This window comes from Coregonus lavaretus (genome assembly GCF_964263955.1).
Source record: "Coregonus lavaretus genome assembly, chromosome: 23".
NCBI lineage: Eukaryota > Metazoa > Chordata > Actinopteri > Salmoniformes > Salmonidae > Coregonus > Coregonus lavaretus.
The window spans coordinates 160,908-174,745 of record NC_140010.1 but is presented as its reverse complement, the minus strand read 5'-3'; the positions used below and the strand labels follow the sequence as shown (position 1 = coordinate 174,745).

The window sequence follows — 13,838 nt, the reverse complement described above, 5'->3', positions numbered from 1 at the left end:
ATATCCTTGAGTGGCCCAGCCAGAGCCTGGACCAGAACCCGATCTAACATCTCTGGAGAGACCAGCAAATACAAGACATGAGAGAATTTGGGAAGGTTGAACACCAGACGGGCTGCGGCATTCTGGATGAGTTGTAGGGGTTTAATGGCACAGGCAGGGAGCCCAGCCAACAGCGAGTTGCAGTAATCTAGACGGGAGATGACAAGTGCCTGGATTAGGACCTGTGCCGCTTCCTGTGTAAGGCAGGGTCGTACTCTCCGAATGTTGTAGAGCATGAACCTACAGGATCGGGTCACCGCCTTGATTTTAGCGGAGAACGACAGGGTGTTGTCCAGGGTCACGCCAAGGCTCTTCGCACTCTGGGAGGAGGACACAACGGAGTTGTCAACCGTGATGGCGAGATCATGGAACGGGCAGTCCTTCCCCGGGAGGAAGAGCAGCTCCGTCTTGCCGAGGTTCAGCTTGAGGTGGTGATCCGTCATCCACACTGATATGTCTGCCAGACATGCAGAGATGCGATTCGCCACCTGGTTATCAGAAGGGGGAAAGGAGAAAATTAGTTGTGTGTCGTCTGCGTAGCAATGATAGGAGAGACCATGTGAGGATATGACAGAGCCAAGTGACTTGGTGTATAGCAAGAATAGGAGAGGGCCTAGAACTGAGCCCTGGGAGACACCAGTGGTGAGAGCATGTGGTGCGGAGACAGATTCTCACCACGCCACTTGGTAGGAGCGTCCGTCAGGTAGGACACAATCCAAGAGTGAGCCGCGCCGGAGATGCCCAGCTCGGAGAGGGTGGAGAGGAGGATCTGATGGTTCACAATATCAAAGGCAGCAGACAGGTCTAGAAGGACAAGAGCAGAGGAGAGAGAGTTAGCTTTAGCAGTGCGGAGAGCCTCCGTGACACAGAGAAGAGCAGTCTCAGTTGAATGACCAGTCTTGAAACCTGACTGGTTTGGATCAAGAAGGTCATTCTGAGAGAGATAGCAAGAGAGTTGGCTAAAGACGGCACGCTCAAGAGTTTTGGAGAGAAAAGAAAGAAGGGATACTGGTCTGTAGTTGTTGACATCAGAGGGATCGAGTGTTGGTTTTTTGAGAAGGGGTGCAACTCTCGCTCTCTTGAAGACGGAAGGGACATAGCCAGCGGTCAAGGATGAGTTGATGAGCGAGGTGAGGTAAGGGAGAAGATCACCGGAGATGGTCTGGAGAAGAGAGGAGGGGATAGGGTCAAGCGGGCAGGTTGTTATCTGGAGAGAGAGGGGAGAAAGAAGTCAAAGCATAGGGTAGTGCAGTGTGAGCAGGACCAGCAGTGTCATTTGACTTAACAAACGAGGATCGGCTGTCGTCAACCTTCTTTTCAAAATGGTTGACGAAGTCATCCACAGAGAGGGGGGGGAGGGGGGAGGGGGGGGGGGGGGGGGGATTCAGCAGGGAGGAGAAGGTGGCAAAGAGCTTCCTAGGGTTAGAGGCAGATGCTTGGAATTTAGAGTGGTAGAAAGTTGCTTTAGCAGCAGAAACAGATGAAGAAAATGTAGAGAGGAGGGAGTGAAAAGATGCCAGGGGTGCAGGGAGTCTAGTTTTCCTCCATTTCCGCTCGGCTGCCCGGAGCCCTGTTCTGTGAGCTCGCAATGAGTCATCAAGCCACGGAGCAGGAGGGGAGGACCGAGCCTGCCGGGAGGATAGGGGACATAGAGAGTCAAAGGATGCAGAAAGGGAGGAGAGGAGGGTTGAGGAGGCAGAATCAGGAGATTGGAGGGAGAAGGCTTGAGCAGAGGGAAGAGATGATAGGATGGAAGAGGAGAGAGTAGCGGGAGAGAGAGCGAAGGTTGCGACGGCGCATTACGATCTGAGTAGGGGCAGAGTGAGTAGTGTTGGAGGAGAGCGAGAGAGAAAATGATACAAAGTAGTGGTCGGAGACATGGAGTGGAGTTGCAGTGAGATTAGTAGAACAACAGCATCTAGTAAAGATGAGGTCAAGCGTATTGCCTGCCTTGTGAGTAGGGGGGGACGGTGAGAGGGTGAGGTCAAAAGAGGAGAGGAGTGGAAAGAAGGAGGCAGAGAGAAATGAGTCAAAGGTAGACGTAGGGAGGTTGAAGTCACCCAGAACTGTGAGGGGTGAGCCATCCTCAGGAAGGGAACTTATCAAGGCGTCAAGCTCATTGATGAACTCTCCAAGGGAACCTGGAGGGCGATAAATGACAAGGATTTTCAGCTTGAATGAGCTAGTGACTGTGACAGCATTGAATTCAAATGAGGAGATAGACAGATGGGTCAGGGGGAAAATAAAGAATGTCCACTTGGGAGAGATGAGGATTTCTGTGCCACCACCCCGCTGACCAGATGCTCTCGGGGTATGCGATAACACATGGTCAGACGAGGAGAGAGCAGTAGGAGTAGCAGTGTTTTCATTGGTAATCCATGTTTCCGTCAGCGCCAAGAAGTCGAGGGACTGGAGGGTAGCATAGGCTGAGATGAACTCTGCCTTGTTGGCAGCAGAACGGCAGTTCCAGAGGCTGCCTGAGACCTGGAACTCCACGTGGGTGGTGCATGCAGGGACCACCAGGTTAGAGAGGCAGCAGCCACGCGGTGTGAGGCGTTTGTATAGTCTGTGCGGAGAGGCGAGAACAGGGATAGACAGAGGCATAGTTGACAGGCTACAGAAAATGGCTACAATAATGCAAAGGAGATCGGAATGAAATGAACTAAACATCTGGGAAAGGAGAGAGCGTGGCCTCCCTCACTTACGTTTCACTGAAACACCCAAATATAACTCTTCCACCTCAGAAACTATAATTGTTGTAAACTACAGCGGTTCAATGTTTTCTAGGAATAGACTAACTTAGTTTATTCAGCTAGCTAACTTGGTACATTATTCTTCCGTGAAAATCGTCCAGGGCACCTAGTCATATGACGCCACAGCCAACTAGCATGCCGGACTCCAACAACACGGTTTAGCACCAATACTCGGTCACAACAAACCACCAGTGTGTCAACACGTCAAGCAGATCATTCGTGTCCGTGTCTAACGTTGTGGGTTAGTCCAGACAGCTTGAGCGAGTCCATCGTCAACTTATTCAGCCAGTTAGTTAGCTAGAATAGTTAGCATACTAGCTAGCCTTTGCTTTCAGACAAAGAAGAAACCCCTCCTCCCACGGCACGAACACACAGAGAGAGCCAAGCTAACGTTAACTAGTCACCCATGTCCCGAATTCCCTTGAACGACTCTGGCTGCCAGTATGTAAAAACAAAACACAAATGTAGGTTATAACTTACCCCTAGCAGCTACTGTTAGCTAGCCAAGTGCAAAGCTAGCCACTGAATCGACTCAGCCAGTTCGCGTCTGTTCGCTAGGTCGTTCCAGCTATTGTTTAGTAGCTATCCAGGTAGCAAAAAGCTAGCTAAATTTCAAGCACAGTAGCCACTTACTACCTAACGTTAACGCTTCAGACAATGAGGTTAGAAAAACAGCTGAATGGTAGGCATTATTGTATGTAATTATTGTAGGCAGCTAGCTGGCGTAATTACAGGTACTCTCAGGCGTGAAACAACTATCCACAGTTGCTAATAGTTACCAGTAGCTACCCGCTAGCTAGTCCAGGTAGTGGGTTAGCTAGCTTCGTGCTTCACCGCGCATGCGCTGAATACAACAGGTGTAGACCTTAACATGAAATGCTTACTTACAAGTCCTTAACCAACAATGCAGTTTTAAGAAAAAATAAGCGTTAAGAAAGTATTTACTAAATAAACGGAAGTAAAGAATAAATAAATACAAATACAAATGAAATAGAAAAATAACAAATAATTAAAGAGCAACAATAAAATAACAGTAACGGGGGCACAGGTTAGTCGAGGTAATTGAGGTAATATGCCACCAGGCGGTGATGCAACCAGTCAGGATGCTCTCGATGGTGCAGCTGTATAACTTTTTGAGGATCTGAGGACCCATGCCAAATATTTTCAGTCTCCTGAGGGGGAATAGGTGTTGTCGTGCCCTCTTCACGACTGTCTTGGTGTGTTTGGACCATGACAGTTCGTTGGTGATGTGGACACCAAGGAACTTGAAGCTCTCAACCTGCTCCACTACAGCCCCATCGACGAGAATGGGGGCGTGCTCAGCCCTCCTTTTCCTGTAGTCCACAATCATCTCCTTTGTCTTGATCACGTTGAGGCAGAGGTTGTTATCCTGGGACCACACTGCCAGGTCTCTGACCTCCTCCCTATAAGTTGTCTCATCGTTGTCGGTGATCAGGCCTACCACCGTTGTGTCGTCGGAAAACTTAATGATGGCGTTGGAGTCGTGCTTGGCCATGCAGTCATGGGTGAACAGGGTGTACAGGAGGGGACTGAGCACGCACCCATGTGGGGCCCCGGTGTTGAGGGTCAGCGTGGCAGGTGTGTTGTTACCTACCCTTACCACCTGGGGGCGGCCCGTCAGGAAGTCCAGGATCCAGTTGCAGAGGTAGGTGTTTAGTCCTAGGGTCCTTAGCTTAGTGATGAGCTTTGAGGGTACTATGGTGTTGAACGCTGAGCTGTAGTCAATGAATAGCATTCTCACATAGGTGTTCCTCTTGTCCAGGTGGGAAAGGGCAGTGTGGAGTGCAATAGAGATTGCATCATCTACAGATGTGAGTGCCAAGGGTCGGTAGTCTTTTAGGCAGGTTACCTTGGTGTTCTTGGGCACAGGGACTATGGTGGTCTGCTTGAAACATGTTGGTATTTCCATGTGAGAGACGTAGACTCGGTCTCGGCCCTAAGTCTTTACTGAAAACTAATCTCTTCAGTAGGTCCTATGATTGAGTGTGGTCTTCCTGTCCGGTTTGTCGCCCCCTCGGGCTCGTGCAGTGGAGGAGATCTTCGTGGGCTATACTCAGCCTTGTCTCAGGGTAGTCAGTTGGTGGTCTGTTGATATCCCTCTAGTGGTGTGGGGGCTGTGCTTTGGCAAAGTGGGTGGTGTTATATCCTGCCTGGTTGGCCCTGTCCGGGGGTACCATTGGACGGGGCCACAGTGTCCCCCAATCCCCCTTGTCTCAGCCTCCCCCAATCCCCCTTGTCTCAGCCTCCAGTATCTATGCTGCAATAGTATAGAGTATGCATGCCCCCAATGCAATTCTGAATTCAAATACATCCAGTGCGATTTCAAAAGATTAACTAATATCTTTCCTTGTTGAATTTATATAACAATATTCCAACCTTGTTTAGCATTATTTAGTCCAATTGTGGCATGATTCCACAATTTGTATCCATTTGCATCAGTTTCAATGGGGGACTTTTATTTTGAAGGAGAACCGGGCGGCAGGTAGCTTAGTGGGTAAGAGCGTTGTACCAGTAACCGAAAGGTCGCTGGTTCTAAAAACCCCAAGCCGACTAGGTGAAAAATCTGTCGATGTGCCCTTAAGCAAGGCACTTAACCCTAATTGCTCCTGTAAGTCGCTCTGGATAAGAGCGTCTGCTAAATGACTAAAATGTAACCGCCGATTCCACTATTGTTGCTCACTCTAATGTCTATGTTCACAAAGCACTGTTCTCCGTTACCCAGAATGCCTAGTTTGTTGCTGCCTGACCAAGGAGTGACTGACTGACTGACTAGCTAGCTAGTACATCTGCCCTACTTTTTGTACTAGCTATGCATTTTAATGTAATAACTAACGTTAGCGAATAGCCGAGGGAAAATAAGAAGAGAACTACAACACTGTGGTTGAAATAATTGCGGCAATGCCTCTCTTCACGTCCAATCCATTTGAACAAGATGTTGGTAAGTTGTGAGCGCTAACGTTAGCTACGCTGATGCCTCGGCTTTGTTTGTGTTTTGCTAGCTACCTGAAAACGGTACCCAGCTATGAGTTAATTTTCCTAACGTAGCTAGCTAGGATCACTTCGTCTAAGTTTTGTAGCCATAGCTAGCTACACCCTTTCTTAGTTAACTAGCTAGCTAGTTAGCTCACTTTCAGTCAACATACATGGCTAGTTAACAGATGTCTAGTTAGCTAGCTAGTAAGCGCAATGGGGATAGCCCATTCACTAGCTAGTTGTCTTAGCTAACTAGTTAAGTGTTGTTGTTAGTCAGACACCTGGCCTAGGGATTGTTGATGCTAGTCGACAAAGTTAGATCATTTTGATAAGCGACAATGAAGATGTAGCTAGCAGCAAACATGCTCCAGAGTGCCAGACGGAGAAGGTGACTTGCATTTTATCTTAAGCTAAAAACGTCAGCTACGCTAGCCACTACAATAACTAACTATGCAGGCAAATAAGCTAAAATCGTTGCTAACGTTAACTTGGATTTATCAAGCATATATTAGTGAAGGGGGTATCTATCTAGAGATAGGGCAGTCTCTAGCTAAGGTAGCTTGCAAGCTAACTATCACCAGGTCAAAGGATTGACAGGAGGACTTTGTGGAAGATTTAGCTGCCTACACAGGAGAAGATGAGACTGGACGAGATGTTATTGACAACACGAAGAGGATTAGGAATATTCCTCTGTCGCTAAATTATAGGCCTTCTCATGGTGTAGTAGGCTATTCTGAATGATTTCATTTATTTCTGAACAGACAGCAGTAATTCTATAACTTTGGCAAATATATTTAAATTGATCAGGGTTGCTGCAGTTCGTTCAGAACCCTTCGCGTGGCTCTGATTATATAAGGAAATAAATGAAGTGCAATGCTGGAGAGATGAGTTGCAGGCTCATGTCTATCAGAGTAGAGAGAGGGAGAGAGAAAGTTCATCTCATTCTAGTTATCTGAGACATACTGGCGCTTCTCATACAGCCACGAGTTGGTCTCAAACAGGTTACAATGTTGCGCAAACCCTAACCCGGCTGGCCCAACCCAAATAAACATTTTGAATATTAGGCCCGGCCTGAAAATCTACCTTTTCACATTACGTTTTTTTGTGGTGGCAGGAGAACTAACTAAGAGGTAACTCGAATTAAATATGATCGCTTTTATTAGAATTTTTACATTGCAGAAAGTGAAAATGATTTATCATGCCAGGAGAGGTACGGGATCAAGCCAAATAGGTGTCGGAACAAAACAGTCCAAAACGGAGAGGTGCCGGATCCTGTTCCGGCAGGATCCGGCTCAAATTTAGCACTACACGTGCTTCGTAAAACAACAGGTGTAGACTAACAGTGAAATGCTTACTTACGGGCCCTTCCAAACAATGTAGAGAAATAGTTGAAAATATTTAATAATAATAACCTGGTGAATAAATATAAAAATTATAAGACAAGGAATGAATACACGTTGAGTATCGGTAACTGATGCACCATATCTGGTTAGAACTCTGACTCTAGATGTGACAAGTGGTTCCCCACATTATCTTACCCTAACAGGATGTGTGTGTGTTATAGCCTACTTCAACAGTGAGCTGGTGTTTGTGTTTGTTCTTCAGAGAAAGCCACCAGTGAGATGAACACAGCGGAGGACTGGGGCCTCATCCTGGACCTCTGTGATAAGATAGGACAGTCTCGCTCCGGGTCAGTCACAATATCTATCAATACGTCAATCAATTATATGTATACTGTATGTCCAGATAGGGCAGTCTCCTAACGGGGTCAGTGATAAGATAGGGCAGTCTCCTAACGGGTCAGTGATAAGATAGGGCAGTCTCCTAACGGGTCAGTGATAAGATAGGGCAGTCTCCTAACGGGTCAGTGATAAGATAGGGCAGTCTCCTAACGGGTCAGTGATAAGATAGGGCAGTCTCCTAACGGGTCAGTGATAAGATAGGGCAGTCTCCTAACGGGTCAGTGATAAGATAGGGCAGTCTCCTAACGGGTCAGTGATAAGATAGGGCAGTCTCCTAACGGGTCAGTGATAAGATAGGGCAGTCTCCTAACGGGTCAGTGATAAGATAGGGCAGTCTCCTACCGGGTCAGTGATAAGATAGGGCAGTCTCCTACCGGGTCAGTGATACAGTATCTGTAATAAGAGTATGTATGTCTAGAAGTCTAGAAATTAGTGTTAAATCAGCCGTTTCCAGCTACAGTAGCCATTTACAACATTAACAATGTCTACACTGTATTTCTGATCAATTTGATGTTATTTTAATGGAGAAAAAAATTGCTTTTCTTTCCAAAACAAGGACATTTCTAAGTGACCCCAAACTTTTGAAAGGTAGTGTATGTCTAGAAGTAGGGTTAGAATATGTACAGTACCAGTCAAAAGTTTGGACACACCTACTCATTCAAGGGTTTTTCTTTATTTTTAATAGTGAAGACATCAAAACTATGAAATAACACGTAACTGTTCAGAGGGGACTGTGTGAATCAGGCCTTCATGGTCGAATTGCTGCAAAGAAACCACTACTAAAGGACACCAATAAGAAGAAGAGACTTGCTTGGGCCTAGAGACATGAGCAATGGACATTAGACCGGTGGAAATCTGTCCTTTGGTCTGATAAGTCCACATTTTAGATTTTTGTTTCGAACCACCGTGTCTTTGTGAGATGCAGAGTAGGTGAACTGATGATCTCCGCATGTGTGTTTCCCACCGTGAAGCATGGAGGAGGAGGCGTAATGGTGTGGGGTGCTTTGCTGGTGACACTGTCTATGATTTATTTAGAATTCAAGGCACACTTAACCAGCATGGCTACCACAGCATTCTGCAGCGATACGCCAACCAATCTGGTTTGGGCTTAGTGGGACTATCATTTGTTTTTCAACAGGACAATGACCCAACACACCTCCAGGCTGTATAAAGGGCTATTTGACCAAGAAGGAGAGTGATGGAGTGCTGCATTAGATAACCTGGCATCCACAATCACCCGACCTCAACCCAATTGAGATGGTTTGGGATGAGTTGCATTGCAGAGTGAAGGAAGAACAGCCAACAAGTGCTCAGCATACAGTGGGGAAAAAAAGTATTTAGTCAGCCACCAATTGTGCAAGTTCTCCCACTTAAAAAGATGAGAGGCCTGTAATTATCATCATAGGTACACGTCAACTATGACAGACAAATTGAGGAAAAAAATTCCAGAAAATCACATTGTAGGATTTTGTTAATGAATTGATTTGCAAATTATGGTGGAAAATAAGTATTTGGTCACCTACAAACAAGCAAGATTTCTGGCTCTCACAGACCTGTAACTTCTTCTTTAAGAGGCTCCTCTGTCCGCCACTCGTTACCTGTATTAATGGCACCTGTTTAAACTTGTTATCAGTATAAAAGACACCTGTCCACAACCTCAAACAGTCACACTCCAAACTCCACTATGGCCAAGACCAAAGAGCTGTCAAGGACACCAGAAACAAAATTGTAGACCTGCACCAGGCTGGGAAGACTTAATCTGCAATATGTAAGCAGCTTGGTTTGAAGAAATCAACTGTGGGAGCAATTATTAGGAAATGGAAGACATACAAGACCACTGATAATCTCCCTCGATCTGGGGCTCCACGCAAGAGCTCACCCCGTGGGGTCAAAATGATCACAAGAACGGTGAGCAAAAATCCCAGAACCACACGGGGGGACCTAGTGAATGACCTGCAGAGAGCTGGGACCAAAGTAACAAAGCCTACCATCAGTAACACACTACGCCGCCAGGGACTCAAATCCTGCAGTGCGAGACGTGTCCCCCTGCTTAAGCCAGTACATGTCCAGGCCCATTTGAAGTTTGAGTGCATTTGGATGATCCAGAAGAGGATTGGGAGAATGTCATATGGTCAGATGAAACCAAAATAGAACTTTTTGTTAACTCAACTCGTCGTGTTTGGAGGACAAAGAATGCTGAGTTGCATCCAAAGAACACCATACCTACTGTGAAGCATGGGGGTGGAAACATCATGCTTTGGGGCTGTTTTTCTGCAAAGGGACCAGGACGACTGATCCGTGTAAAGGAAAGAATGAATGGGGCCATGTATCGTGAGATTTTGAGTGAAAACCTCCTTCCATCAGCAAGGGCATTGAAGATGAAACGTGGCTGGGTCTTTCAGCATGACAATGATCCCAAACACACCGCCCGGGCAACGAAGGAGTGGCTTCGTAAGAAGCATTTCAAGGTCCTGGAGTGGCCTAGCCAGTCTCCAGATCTCAACCCCATAGAAAATCTTTGGAGGGAGTTGAAAGTCCGTGTTGCCCAGCGACAGCCCCAAAACATCACTGCTCTAGAGGAGATCTGCATGGAGGAATGGGCCAAAATACCAGCAACAGTGTGTGAAAACCTTGTGAAGACTTACAGAAAACGTTTGAACTGTGTCATTGCCAACAAAGGGTATATAACAAAGTATTGAGAAACTTTTGTTATTGACCAAATACTTATTTTCCACCATAATTTGCAAATACATTCATTAAAAATCTTTTTAAGTGGGAGAACTTGCACAATTGGTGGCTGACTAAATACTTTTTTCCCCCACTGTATGTGGGAACTCCTTCAAGACTGTTGGAAAAGCATTCCAGGTGAAGCTGGTTCAGAGAATGCCAAGAGTGTGCAAAGCTGTCATCAAGGCAAAGGGTGGCTGTTTGAAGAATCTCAAATATAAAATATATTTGGAATTGTTTAACACTTTTTTGGTAACTACGTGATTCCATATGTGTTATTTCATAGTTTTGATGTCTTCACTATTATTCTACAATCTAAAAATAAAGAAAAACCGTTGAATGAGTAGGTGTGTCCAAACTTTTTACTGGTACTCTATGTGTTGATGATGTGTGTTCTATTCAAGGCCTAAAGAATGTCTTCGTTCCATTATGAGACGAGTTAACCACAAGGATCCCCACGTTGCCATGCAGGCTCTGACGGTAAACACAGACACACAGCTAACCCTAACCCTAACCCCAACCCCAACCCTAACCCTAACCCTAACCCTATGTATTAAAACAAGTGCTTGTTGGAAAAACTGTCTGTGTTGTCCTATAAAGCAATCATAAAGCTCTGTGTTATGCTGTAAATACACTACATGACCAAAAGTATGTGGACACCGGCTCGTCGAACATCTCATTCCAAAATCATGGGCATTAATATGGAGTTTGTCCCCCCTTTGCTGCTATAACAGCCTCCACGAGCATTAGTGAGGTCGGGCACTGATGTTGGGCGATTAGGCCTGGCTCGCAGTCGGCGTTCCAATTCATTCCAAAGATGTTCAATGGGGTTGAGGTCAGGGCTCTGTGCAGGCCAGTCAAGTTCTTCCACACCTATCTCGACAAACCATTTCTGGACCTCGCTTTGTGCACGGGGGCATTGTCATGCTGAAACAGGAAAGGGCCTTCCCCAAACTGTTGCCACAAAGTTGGAAGCACAGAATGTAATTGTATGCTGTAGCGTTAAGATTTCCCTTCACTGGAACTAAGGGGCCTAGCCCCAACCATGAAAAACAGCCCCAGACAATTATTCCTCCTCCACCAAACTTTACAGTTGGCACTATGCTAGGGGCAGGTAGCGTTCTCCTGGCATCCACCAAACCCAGATTAGTCCGTCAGACTGCCAGTTGGTGAAGTGTGATTCATCACTTCAGAGAACGTGTTTCCACTGCTCCAGAGTCCAATGGCAGCGAGCTTTACACCACTCCAGCCGACGCTTGGCATTGCGCATGGTGATCTTAGGCTTGTGTGCGGCTGCTCGGCCATGGAAACACATTTCATGAAGTTTCCAACAAACAGTTATTGTGCTGACGTTGCTTCCAGAGGCAGTTTGGAACTCGGTAGCGAGTGTTGTAACCGAGGACAGACAATTTTTACGCGCTTCAGCGGTCCCGTTCTGTGAGCTTGTGTGGCCTTCCACTTCGCGGCTGAGCCGTTGTTGCTCCTAGACGTTTCCACTTCACAATAACAGCACTTACAGTTGACCGGGACAGCTCTAGACAGGCAGAAATTTGAACTGACTTGTTGGAAAGGTGGTATCCTATGACGGTGCCACGTTGAAAGTCACTGCCAATGTTTGTCTATGGAGATTGCATGACTGTGTGCTTGATTTTATACACCTGTCAGCAACAGGTGTGGCTGAAATAGCCAAATCCACTAATTTGAAGGGGTGTCCACATACCTTTGTAGATATGGTGTATATTTCAAAAGCTGTCATGAAGCTGTCTTATGCTATAAATATATTTCATAGAGCTTTATGACAGCTTAAGACAGCTTTATCTTCACATTATTAAATAAACATGTTTTTTCCCCTCCCAGCTACTTGGTGCCTGTGTTTCCAACTGTGGGAAGATATTCCATCTAGAAGTGTGCTCCAGAGAGTTTGCCAGTGAGGTCAGCAACGTTTTAAACAAGGTCTGGATATTCACTGTCATTATGTGTAATGTTACGGAAATATGTGCCTCGATGATTGTTGTTGTATGAAACGTGTTGTGGTTGTATATAGTTTGAAGGGCCATACTACTGTAAGTATTTGTGTTACAGCTGCTTTTTCCACTTCATATTAACTAGCCTAATTTTCATTTAAAAGTTTCAGTTCGCTAGTCCGTCGCGCCATCTCCTGCTAAAATGAACGATATGCATCTTCTAGCGATCTATTGATACGACAGGCGCCTGTCAGTCACAAAGCCAGCGATGACAGGGAAACGCAGTCGGCTGTCTGTCCCAGCCCCCGGTACAATTTGTGTGCACTGTGGTTGGTTGGAGTCTAATTTATTTACATGGAGGAGGGAGAGAGCATGATGCTGGTGAATTTGCATGTGTCATGTAATGTAAGTGGTAATGATGAGTGGAAATCCACTTAGCCTAATTATTGTTTTCTGGCACATAGCCGAACCCGAACCCTAACCCATAGCCGAACCCGAACCCTAACCCATAGCCGAACCCGAACCCTAACCCTAACCCTAACCCATAGCCGAACCCTAACCCAACCCTAACCCATAGCCGAACCCTAACCCTAACCCATAGCCGAACCTTAACCCGAACCCTAACCCATAGCCGAACCCGAACCCTAACCCATAGCCGAACCTTAACCCGAACCCTAACCCTAACCCATAGCCAGCGGTGTCGTGGCGTGTAGTAGGCTATTTACTGTGCTTTGATTGACAACTGAACAGCAACTCTTAAATGTCAGACTTTATTCATCTCCCATATCCCTTTGCCATTCATAAATCATGCAACGTGGTTATACAGGATGTCCATGGTATCGGATTGGGACAGTAAACCGAAGGATTTCCTAGGTTTCCTTTCCTAGGATGTCGGGGCTTGGGTTCACTAACCCTAACCCTAGGATGTCGGGGCTTGGGTTCACTAACCCTAACCCTAGGATGTCGGGGCTTGGGTTCACTAACCCTAACCCTAGGATGTCGGGGCTTGGGTTCACTAACCCTAACCCTAGGATGTCGGGGCTTGGGTTCACTAACCCTAACCCTAGGATGTCGGGGCTTGGGTTCACTAACCCTAACCCTAGGATGTCGGGGCTTGGGTTAGGGTTCACTAACCCTAACCCTAGGATGTCGGGGCTTGGGTTCACTAACCCTAACCCTAGGATGTCGGGGCTTGGGTTCACTAACCCTAACCCTAGGATGTCGGAGCTTGGGTTCACTAACCCTAACCCTAGGATGTCGGGGCTTGGGTTCACTAACCCTAACCCTAACCATAGGATGTCGGGGCTTGGGTTAGGGTTCACTAACCCTAACCCTAACCCTAGGATGTCGGGGCTTGGGTTAGGGTTCACTAACCCTAACCCTAGGATGTCGGGGCTTGGGTTAGGGTTCACTAACCCTAACCCTAGGATGTCGGGGCTTGGGTTAGGGTTCACTAACCCTAACCCTAGGATGTCGGGGCTTGGGTTAGGGTTAGGGTTCACTAACCCTAACCCTAGGATGTCGGGGCTTGGGTTAGGGTACACTAACCCTAACCCTAGGATGTCGGGGCTTGGGTTAGGGTTCACTAACCCTAACCCTAGGATGTCGGGGCTTGGGTT

At 46.7% G+C, this 13,838-nt stretch overlaps 1 protein-coding gene across 2 annotated transcripts in view; it reads left to right on the top strand.

Moving 5' to 3' along the window:
- Nucleotides 1-5,547: 5,547 nt before the first annotated feature.
- Nucleotides 5,548-13,838, top strand: part of LOC311098703 (signal transducing adapter molecule 1-like) — a 58,158-nt gene continuing 49,867 nt past the window's right edge. The window contains exons 1-4 of one of the 2 annotated variants that reach the window (XM_084139240.1): nucleotides 5,548-5,751; nucleotides 7,392-7,476; nucleotides 10,660-10,735; nucleotides 12,113-12,208. In XM_084139240.1, coding sequence (XP_083995366.1) covers nucleotides 5,712-5,751; nucleotides 7,392-7,476; nucleotides 10,660-10,735; nucleotides 12,113-12,208 — 297 coding nt within the window. In that variant the 5' untranslated portion in view covers nucleotides 5,548-5,711. The remainder of the gene's footprint in view (nucleotides 5,752-7,391; nucleotides 7,477-10,659; nucleotides 10,736-12,112; nucleotides 12,209-13,838) is intronic. The other variant, XM_084139241.1, reaches the window with a different exon arrangement.